An 11,713-nucleotide genomic window follows, 5' to 3' on the forward strand; every position below is an offset into this window, starting at 1 on the left:
GAAAAAAAAAAAAAAAAAAAAAAAAAAAAAAAAAAAAAAAAAAAAAAAAAAGAAATCAGAGAACATAATTTCTTGGTATCTAATGGGTACTATCACAAAGACATCTATAATAGTTTTTCTTGTGGTATTGACAATTTCATCGTCTTATTACAACGTTTTGGGTGGGTCAGGTATGTTGTTTTCTTAGAAGATTTTGATTTATTTTTGTTATTTTTTAATCATCTTTGATCACTTCAACAACAATAATTTCACACATTTTTCTTTTCTTAAACGTATATAGAATTAGAAAATAGAAAATTACATGTATGTGTGTATATGTACAGTGGTCGAACCAGCCGAATCTCGTCTATGCCTTTTTAAATGTGAAGGTGTATTTGATGATCATGCATGCTTCCATGACTGTTCTGGGAAGGTGGGATACAAGAATGGATATTGTGTTGGAAATCCTCCACGATGTTGTTGCACCCATCATTAGCTATATTCATAAGTAGTTGAACTTTCAAGTTATGCGATTTCTAGTATTTTTCTTTTACATTTTGATAATAAAATAATAAATGAGAAAAAAGAAAAAAGAAAAAAGCTAATGAATAGATGAAAAGACATACCATGGTAAGTTGGTAACGTCATTGAAAAACATTCAAGATAAAATAATATGAAAACAAAATTTGAGCGTGATCCCAAAAAGACAATTGATTAATCTTCTTCAGTATACATTCAGCTACTCAATACCCATTGAAGCTTGTTAGACCATGGAAGCTATTTAATCTCTAGATAAGATAGTCCTTTTTACTCTGTGCTTTCGTTACGGACAAGCACATGTTGCCCAAAGACACTTTTTTTAAGAGTATAGAGATCAGACTTCTAAGATTAGAGGATCAAACAAGGAACAACAATAGCTCTCAATATCATTTTTGTTTTGTTTCAGAGTCCCATTGAAAGAGCAACCCCATCGGCCTCTCACAATTATTTGTATCAAATACTTGTGTAAATTTGTGATATAGTCATTAGATGCTCTCGGTATGGCTTACTAGAAGTGTTTGTTATTGTTACCAAGGTCGAAACTTTTTGTTCCACTAGTGCTATATGTGGAACTTGGTTGACATCGAAAGGTAAATTTCATATCAGGAATAATCTCTACATGTGTGAAATAGGATTTACAATTAATCAGTGTTTTGCAAAAATTTAACTTCGATTATTTTATTATGTCAAACACTCAAACTCTTCCAAAATTCATGATAAGTGATATGTTTTATTTTCATTATATCAAAAAACTGTGAAGCAACGATTAAAAAAGTTCATTTTATTTTTTAAAATATACCATACAAGAAACGCATAACTAAAGATCAAGTTATATGTTTAAACGCATAACGTTCTTTTCTTAAACACATAACTAGTTCATTTTAATATCATATGAAGCAGCGGCAACATGGAGGATTTCCAACACATCGTCCAGGGCGATCATGTGACATAATACAGTCATGGACGCATGCATGATCATCCAATATACCTCCACATTGAAAAATGCAAGTACCAAATTTTTCTGGCTCAATCACTGCACATACATACACATCCAATTTTATAAATCCTTATATGTAATTTTCTATTACTAATAATATAATACTTAACAAAGAAAAACTGAATTATTCTCTTCAAAATGGTCAAAGATAATTGAAAAATACAAAAAAAAGTATACATAAACATCTCCTCAAAAAACAACATACCTGACTCAGCCAAAACATTACTATAGGAAAGCGAAATTGTCAATGCTATTATAAGAAAAACATTTATCCAGCTTTTTGTGAAACCCATTGAAATATATCTAGAAATTAGGCTCTATGGTCTTTTGCTTTTCTTTGTGGAGTTTTATTTTGTAGGAATGAAAAAGTGTGAATTGTCTCTACTATGTTTCTACTATACATTAACTGGATCTTCCATACATAAGTTTTTTTTTTTTTGACTAAGGAAGGGTTTCATTTATTTTTATTGCCCTTTTAGAATAGAAAGAATCTACAGTTTCTATAATTAAATATCGGAAAACAAAATAGTAAGAATTGTATATCAAATTTGTATAAATCACTTTGACTACAAGACGTTACCAAAAAAAACATTTTGGCTTCAAGACCATTCATGAAAACATATGTGGAGTTTGACTATATTAAAAATTGATTTCTGTAATTGATAATTTGTTGTAAGAATTCGTTTAAAACCTTGGAATTTAGATCGTTTTACTTTAATGAAAAAAATCCTATAAAAATTAAAGTCATTAAAAACCAAATCCAAATGGTCAAAATGTTTTAAAAACTAGTTGATTTTAAAGTAATTTTTTAAAATCATTGATTTAATTATAGTAGATTTCATAACATCAAATCTGTTATTCTGTCACAAGTGATTTATATATGTTTCCTACATTATCTTATGCATTAAATTTAAATATATTCAATTATAGTACTTTTAAGATTCTTCCTATTTTAATCAGATAATCAAAAGAAATGAAAATCTCTCCTAGTCAAATAAAATATATGGGATATCCAATTACTATAAAATAAAAACAGTGAATTTGTGGGGAAAGCAGTCCTATAAATAAAACTCAGTCAAGAAAAACTAAAAGATCATAGAACATATATAATGGGTATCACAAAAACCTCTATAACTGTTTTTCTTGTAATAATATTGACAAATTCGTTTACTTATGACAATGTTTTGGTCGTGTCAGGTATGTTGTTTCTATGAAAATATGTTTATTTTTATTTTTGTTGTTATTTTTCAACTATTTCCGATCACATCAAAAGCAATAATTTAGATTTCTTTTTCTCAAACATATAGAAGTAGTAAGAAAGTTAAATGTGTGTGAATATATGTATATGTGGAGGATTTACGAACTTTGAAGGAAAAAAATATATTTGGAAATGTATATATGGATTTATTATTTTAATGTGGAGTTGTATATGTATATGTATGTAGGTGCAGTGATCGAGCCAGCAAAATATGGTGTTTGCCTTTTTAAATGTGAAGGTAGATTGGATGATTTTGCATGCGCCAATGACTGTAATCTGAAACCTGGATACCGAGATGGATATTGTATTGGAAATCCTCCACGATGTTGTTGCGTTATACGATAATATAATCGATTACCAGATTCTAAAAGATGAGCTTGTTGAATTGTTTTTAAATTTCTTGATAATAAAAACAAAACTTATAACTTACCATGAATTTTTTAGTATTGCATAATGATTTTTTGAAACCAAAAGATGTCATGTTGTTAAAATGATATAAAATGAACAAAGAATTTACAATAAAATTAATAAAAATATTTGGGGATCCTTTTTATTTACTTGTTAGATTTCTCTTCTTTTTTTGGGGTTACTTTGCAGTTTTTAGTTTCTACATCTAATTCTGATGAGTTTAGAAGATGCAATTCAAGTGAACCAAGTTCAGCCGAAAGTTACAATTGACTAAAATACCCCTATCTTTACTAAATAATTACATCACAGTATTTTTCAATTATCTTTGACATTTTTCAATTACCAAAAAAAACATTTTGGCTTCAAGACCATTCATGAAAACATATGTGGAGTTTGACTATATTAAAAATTGATTTCTGTAATTGATAATTTGTTGTAAGAATTCGTTTAAAACTTTGGAATTTAGATCGTTTTACTTTAATGAAAAAATCATAGAAAAATTAAAGTCATTAAAAACCAAATCCAAAATGTTTTAAAAACTAGTTGATTTTAAAGTAATTTTGAAAATCACTGATTTAATTATGGTAGATTTCATAATATCAAATCTGTTATTCTGACACAAGTGATTTATATATGTTTCCTACATTAGCTTATGCATATCTCTCCTTGTCAAAAATAAAATATATATGGAATATCCAATTACTATAAAATAAAAGCAGTGAATTTGTGGGGAAAGCAGTCCTATAAATAAAACTAGTCAAGAAAAACTAAAAGATCATAGAACATATAAATGGATATCACAAAAACCGCTATAACTGTTTTTTTGTAATAATATTGACAAATTCGTTTACTTATGACAATGTTTTGACCGTGTTAGGTATGTTGTTTTTATGAAAATATGTTTATTTTTATTTTTGTTTTTCAACTATTTTTGATCACATCAAAAGCAATAATTTAGATTTCTTTTTCTCAAACATATAGAAGTAGTAAGAAAGTTAGATGTATGTGTATATATCTGGAGGATTTACGAATTTTGAAGAAAGTAAAGTATTATTTGGTAATGTGTATATGGATTTATTATTTTAATGTGGAGTTGTATATGTATGTAGGTGCAGTGATCGAGCCAGCAAAATATGGTCTTCGCCTTTTTAGATGTGAAAGTAGATTGGATAGTTTTGCATGCGCCAATGATTGTAATCTGAAACCTGGGTACCGAGATGGATATTGTATTGGAAATCCTCCACGATGTTGTTGAGTCATACGATAATATAATCGATTACTAGATTCTAAAAGATGAACTTTTGAATTGTTCTTAAATTTCTTGATAATAAAAAATAACACTTATAACTTACCATGACCAGAGCCGCCTCTGAAAATATTAAGGCCACAAGCCCATTTTTTTGGTGGGGCCAATTAGACATTAATATTTTTTTAAAAAAACTTGAAAAACACAAAGAAGACTACAAAAGATTTGAACCGTTGACCTTTGATATACTATATCCTACCATTTTACCAGTAGAACCAATGAAGTTTTTAGGAAAAAAGGGCCAAATATCCACTATATTATTTGGAGGCCACAAGCATGTGCTTCACCTGCCTGTGTCAAGGGCCGACTCTGACCATGAATTTCAGTATTGCATAATGATTTTTGAAGAATTTGATAACAAAAAGATGTTATGTTGTTCAAATGAAAACAGAATTTACAATAACATTAATAAAAATATTTGGGCATCCTTTTTATTTACTTGCCGATGAGAAACCAACAATCATGTAAAACCAAATTAATTTGGAGGTAGTAACATGTAGTACGTACAAACTTCTTCGCAGATGCTCTACCTTTGATTCTCTCACCTACACAATTTCTTAGTAAGATTTCTCTTCTTTTTTGGGGTTACTTTACAGTTTTTACTTTTTACATCTCCTTAATTCAATTAGCCAAGTTAATAAGTTATATGTTTGCAGAAGTATTGCAAACCGAACTGTACCAACTTGCATTTCGTGATGGGAAACCCATCTTCGAGATCAATTGGTTCATCTTGTTTTAGTATTTCAAATTGATCAATTTAAAATGTAAAATTAAAACTTCAATATTGATTGAATTTATAGATATAATTCCATTTTTTAAAAGATCATTTATAAAGAGACAGTAGATATTTTACTTCTTCTAATATGCTCACATTTATTGTCTAGTCAAATTTAATTAAAATAGTCAGATACTCAGATTTATACTGTTAATTATACATAATCAATTTTAGTCAAACTCCACATGATTTTTATCCATTAATGGTCTTATATGGTCTTGCAAGTTGCAATCAAGGTGATTGGCATGTGATCAATACAAATAAATGTTGATATAGTTACTTATTTTTTCCGACATTAAGTTTTGCATTAATATTGACGTATCCAGTTATAATTGTTTTGAGATTCTTTCTGTTCTAAAAAGATAGAAAAATAAATGAAAATCTCTCTTTTATCAAAATATATATAGAAGATCCAATTCATTTTGCAAAGACATAGTAGAAAAGTGAGACTTTTGGAGAGAAGTAGATACACAAAACTCTTAACAAACGAAAAAGAAAAAGAAATCAGAGAACATAATTTCTTGGTATATAATGGGTACTATCACGAAGACATCTATAATTGTTTTTCTTGTGGTATTGACAATTTCATCGTCTTATTACAACGTTTTGGGTGGGTCAGGTATGTTGTTTTCTTAGAAGATTTTGATTTATTTTTGTTATTTTTGTTATTTTTTAATCATCTTTGATCACTTCAACAACAATAATTTCACACATTTTCTTAAACGTATATAGAATTAGAAATAGAAAATTACATGTATGTGTGTATATGTGCAGTGGTCGAACCAGCCGAATCTGGTCTATGCCTTTTTAAATGTGAAGGTGTATTTGATGATCATGCATGCTTCCATGACTGTTCTGGGAAGGTGGGATACAAGAATGGATATTGTGTTGGAAATCCTCCACGATGTTGTTGCACCCATCATTAACTATATTCATAAGTAGTTGAACTTGAACTTTCAAATTATGCGATTTCTAGTATGTTTCTTTTTAATTTTGATAATAAAGTAATAAATGAGAAAAAGAAAATAAAAGAGCTAATGAAGAGATAAAAAGACATACCATGGTAAGTTGGTAACGTCATTGAAAAACATTCAAGATAAAATAAAATGAAAACAAAATTTGAGCGTGTTCCCAAAAAGACAATTGATTACTCAATACTTAGTCTTTTTTTTGGTCAATACCCAATACTCTATACAGTCAATATCCAGTCTATGAATCCATCCAAAATCATTTAAGAATTATTCGCAGCTAAAATATTGGTAAATACTAAATAGTAGTAAGATTTAAGAACTTTAACATGTAAACTTAAAATTTCAATCGGATTAAATATATAGATGTTATTTTTTTTTAAGATCCATTTATATAAAGACTGGGTATATATTTTTACTTCTTCTAATATATATGCTCACATTTATTGTATACTGAAAATTTAATTAAAATAATCAAATATATAGTTAATGATAACATAATCAACTCTAGTCAAACTCCGCATGATTTGTTTCTAATGGTCTTGCAATCTAGGTGATTGGTATATGATTATACGAATATATGTTGATATAATTATTTAGCCTATAATTATTTATTTTTCCCAACATTAACTTTTGCATAAAATTTGATATATTCAGTTATACTAATAGTTTTGAGATTCTTTCTGTTTAAAACAGTTAAGACTAAGAAATGAATTTCATTATCTTTGATTAAAGATAATATATATATATATATATATATATATATTTGCTTTGTTTGGTTGATTTACGCTCTGATTTTTGGCATTGATGTTTTGTTTGCTCATCAAGAAGAGCAACAACACATTTTACACGTCATTTTGATCAAAGATAGTATACAGTCCAGACGAGGAAAAAAGACTTTTGAAAATGGTTTAAGAGGCACAGAAGGTGATGGTGTTGATGAAGATGGTGATGTTCTTGTACTTCATTGGTGAATCAATAAAAGAGTTTGTGAATCTATTCAACTTCGATTATTTTATTATGTCAAACTCTTCCAAAATTCATAATGCAATACCAAAATTCATGATAAGTTATATGTTTCATTTTTCATTATATCAAGAAACTGAGAAGGAACGATGAAAAAAATTCATTATTTTTTTTGAATAGACCATACTAGAGACGCATAATTAAAGATCAATCACCAATTAATTAATGAACATAATCGTTTAATATCATATGAAGCAGCGACAGCATGGAGGATTTCCAACACATCGTCCACCAGGGCGATCATGTGCAGTAATACAGTCATTGATGCATGCATGAACATCCAATATACCTCCACATTGAAAAATGCAAGTACCAAATTTTGCTGGCTCAATCACTGCACATACATACACATCCAATTTTATAAATCATTATATACATGTAATTTTCTATTACTAATTATATATACTTAACAAATCTTTTCAAAATGATCAAAGATAGTTGAAAAAATACAAAAAAGAAATAATATAAACATCTTCTCAATACACAACATACCTGACTCATCCAAAACATTATCATAGCAAAGCGAAATTGTCAATGCTATTATAAGAAAAACATTTATCCAGCTTTTTGTGAGACCTATTGAAATATATCTAGAAATTAGGCTCTATGGTCTTTTGCTTTTCTTTCATGGAGTTTTATTTTATAGGAATGAAAAAGTCTGAATTGTCTCTACTATGTTTCTACTATACATAAACTGGATCTTCCATACATAAGTTTTTTTTTTTTGACTAAGGAAGGGTTTCATTTATTTTTATTGCTTTTTTAAAATAGAAAGAATCTACAGTTTCTATAATTAAATATCGGAAAACAAAATAGTAATAATTGTATACAAATTTTGTATAAATCAATTTGGCTACAAGACGTTACCAAACAAAAAAAAAACATTTTGGCTTCAAGACCATTCATGAAAACATATGTGGAGTTTGACTATGTTAAAATTGATTTTTTTAATTGCTAATTTCTTGTAAGAACTCGTTTAAAACCTTGGTATTTAGATCCTTTTACTTTAATGAAAAAATCATTTAAAAAAGTCTATAAAAACCAAATCCAAATGGTCTAAATGATTTAAAAACTAGTTGATTTTAAAGTAATTTTTTAAAATCATTGATTTAATTATAGTAGATTTCATAACATCAAATATGTTATTCTGTCACAAGTGATTTATATATGTTTCCTACATTATCTTATGCATTAAATTTAAATAAATTCAATTATAGTACTTTTAATATTCTTCCTATTTTAATCAGATAATCAAAATAAATGAAAATCTCTCCTAGTCAAATAAAAAATATATATGGAATATCCAATTACTATAAAATAAAAACAGCGAATTTGTGGGGAAAGCAGTCCTATAAATAAAACTCAGTCAAGAAAAACTAAAAGATCATAGAACATATATAATGGGTATCACAACAACCTATATAACTGTTTTTCTTGTAATAATATTGACAAATTTGTTTTCTTTGAAAAAATGTTTATTTTTATTTTTGTTGTTATTTTCAACTATTTTCAGTCTCATCCAAAGCAATAATTTAGATTGTTTTTTTCTCAAACATATAAAAGTAGTAAGAAAGTTACATGTATGTGTATATATGTATATGTGGAGGATTTACGAACTTTGAAGATAAAAAAGTATTATTTGGTAATGTATATATGAATTTATAATTTTAATGTGGAGTTGTATATGTATGTAGGTGCAGTGATAGAGCCAGCAAAATATGGTATTTGCCTTTTTAAATGTGGAGGTAGATTGGATGGTTTTGCATGCGCGAATAACTGTAATCTGAAACCTGGATATATAGATGGATATTGTATTGGAAATCCTCCACGATGTTGTTGCGTCATACGATAATATAATGGATTACCGGATTCTAAAAGATGAACTTGTTGAATTGTTTTAAAATTTCTCTTGATAATAAAAAGAAAACTTAAAACTTACCATGAATTTTAGTATTGCATAATGATTTTTTGAAACAAAAAGATGTTATGTTGTTCAAATGATTTTAAATGAAAAAAGAAATTACAATAAAATTAATAAAAAATATTTGGGGATCCTTTTTAATTATTTACTTGCCGATGAGAAACCGACAATAATGTAAAACCAAATTAATTTGGAGGTAGTAACATGTAGTACGTTACGTACAAACTTATTCGCAGATGCTCTACCTCTACCTTTGATTTTCTCACGGACATAATTTGTTAGTAAGATTTCTCATCTTTTTGGGGTTACTTTGCAATTCAAGTGAACCAGCCGAAAATTGCAATTGACTAAAATACCCCTATCTTTACTAAATAATTACATCAGAAATACTCTAATGCCCCCCAAATCGGATTTTTGCCATGAATTCGTCGACCTTAACCTAACTAAGCTCTTCCTTCCCCCACTGTATCGATCTCCGACGAAGAAGCATCAGTTCGTGGCTTCTTCCGTCTTCGAAATTTCTCATCTTTCAGGTCGTGGCTCTCTTGTTGCTAAGGTGCGAAACGTTTTCTCAGAACGAGATTGATATATGTGTTTGCTGAAGACCAACTTTGATTTTGATTATTTTCTGGGGGGGTTTTTATTATTGAAATTTGAAATTAAAATTTTGGGTATTTTGTGATCTGTGCAGTTATTTTCTGTAATTTCATCCTCTGTTGCTGCTGGCATTTATTTGATCTGGTTTTGAGAACTTCAGTTGGGTTTAAATGATGTTTGGCTTTGGATGCAAAGATGTAGAATTTGGCTTTTAAAAGCAATGTCTGTTGTGCTCATAAACTCTCTTGTCTCAAAAGATCCTTTTGTGTGTTTATAGAGCTATGTTGTAGAATTTGGCTACAGTTTAAGCTTCTCTCGTTTAGATGAATTTTTTTTTATTTATTTTTTTATATCAGTTTTTGACTTTTAAGGCTTTATCTACGAAAATTTGTCAAAGTTGCGTGCCATGTTACATTGTTGTTGATCGTTGATTTACACTCTGATTTTTGGCAGTGATGTTTTGTTTTTGCTCATCATGAAGAGAGCACCAGAGCATCAACACATTTTAACATGTCACTTTGATCAAAGATTGTATAGAGGCGAGGAAAAGCATAAGACTTGAAATGGTTTAAGAGGCACCAGAAGGTGATCTTGTTGTGTGATGATCTAGTTTGTTCAGGGTTGTATTAAAAGAGGGTGTATTTTAAGTAGGAAGAAGCAACAACGACCTGTTTAGTGCACACTTTAGTAATACAAGGAATCATAAACCATATTCATCTTCTTTACTCTATTTCTCTCTATCGATCATCATAATCTTCGCCCATCATCGAATCAGTGTTCTTCGGGGTGATCAATCACAAATAACCTGTGCTACCATTCATCTAACTAGATCAGAAATGTTATATAAGATATTATTGTATTACAATATGTTCATAATTATAAACAGTGTTTTTACACAAAAGCCTTAACCGAACAAACATAAATAATAAAAGAAACTAAATGATAATGAAAAAACTAAAACATAAACAAAGAAAAAACTGACTCAAACTAAGAGATACGACCCCTGATTGCGTATGGCCAAATCCTGGTCCGCCATAAAAGAAATGAGTTCCCAACTCATCTCTATGCACGTTCTTGACGTCATAATAAGCAGTATTTGTTGCATGTGTAAACAACTCAGGGGTCGGCTGGAAACTGCAAGTGTGATCAACCACTTGTATGTTCCTGAAATAGCTCGCGTTTCCAAACCCTTCTTGGGGGAAACGCCCTGAGCCCATCTGTGTCTTCGTGTGTCGTCCGAACCTCTCTGAGTCAATGATTTCTCCACCCCAATCGATTTTCCGTGCATGATCGCCTAAAGTGGTGAAAAGTTCCCTAGGCCAGTATCCTGCCAAGTCGGTGCCTACACGCAGCCACCAGTTTCCACTTCGGGGATCCTGGAAATGTTTATATTTTCTATTATTAAAAAAGTGCTGATAATATAATAATAGAATTTTAATTTATAAAATACATAAAAGGTAAAGAAAAACTAACCTTCCAAACCAGAATAGTCATCTCAAACTGGCGACCACCAATGCTAGATACTGGAGAAATAGCACCTCCTAGGACAACCTCGCTGCTGGTTTGAACAAACCCAGGATCGTGAAGGTTATAGCCTCCGGTTGTATTGTATCCGTCACTCTGTGAAATATCAATACTATTGTTAGAATGCAAAAAAAAAAAATCATCCAAAACCATGTTATTGTAGATATATGTTTCTATGTGAAAAATAACATATTAGACGTTTTAAATTTCTTTTTTTATATCATAAGAGGATTTACGTAAACCAAAACATGTTAAAACGTCCAATATGTTGTTTTTCACAACAACAACCAATAACAAAAAGTAAGCCGAGAAATTCTGTTTTCTTTTCAAATAATAAATTTAACTGTTGGTACTTTTTATTAAAATAATTCAACTACGTACGTGATGCATTTTGCTTATAAGAAAATTTATGTG

The 11,713-nt window shown here is 29.2% G+C and overlaps 2 protein-coding genes, 1 long non-coding RNA gene and 1 other non-coding gene across 4 annotated transcripts in view; 2 read left to right on the top strand and 2 right to left on the bottom strand.

Moving 5' to 3' along the window:
* Positions 1,284–1,948, bottom strand: LOC104785074. The gene is made up of 2 exons (XR_767310.1): positions 1,722–1,948; positions 1,284–1,552 (listed from the first exon to the last, which is right to left on the bottom strand). It is a non-coding gene; the product is annotated as an uncharacterized LOC104785074 (long non-coding RNA).
* LOC104785073 lies at positions 2,507–3,201 on the top strand. Its single transcript, XR_767309.2, has 2 exons — positions 2,507–2,713; positions 2,962–3,201. It is a non-coding gene; the product is annotated as an uncharacterized LOC104785073 (transcript).
* LOC104785072 (defensin-like protein 54) lies at positions 5,588–6,353 on the top strand. Its single transcript, XM_010510208.2, has 2 exons — positions 5,588–5,882; positions 6,038–6,353. The coding sequence occupies exons 1-2, from the start codon at positions 5,795–5,797 to the stop codon at positions 6,187–6,189; spliced, it is 240 nt and encodes a 79-aa protein (XP_010508510.1). The 5' UTR covers positions 5,588–5,794; the 3' UTR covers positions 6,190–6,353.
* LOC104788803 overlaps positions 10,695–11,713 on the bottom strand; it is a 2,359-nt gene continuing 1,340 nt past the window's right edge. The window contains exons 3-4 of the mRNA XM_019245166.1: positions 11,249–11,395; positions 10,695–11,151 (exon numbers count right to left, since the gene is read on the bottom strand). Of these exons, the coding sequence (XP_019100711.1) occupies positions 10,711–11,151; positions 11,249–11,395 (588 nt within the window). The 3' untranslated portion in view covers positions 10,695–10,710. The remainder of the gene's footprint in view (positions 11,152–11,248; positions 11,396–11,713) is intronic.

This window comes from Camelina sativa, chromosome 5 (assembly GCF_000633955.1).
Source record: "Camelina sativa cultivar DH55 chromosome 5, Cs, whole genome shotgun sequence".
Classification (NCBI taxonomy): Eukaryota; Viridiplantae; Streptophyta; class Magnoliopsida; order Brassicales; family Brassicaceae; genus Camelina; species Camelina sativa.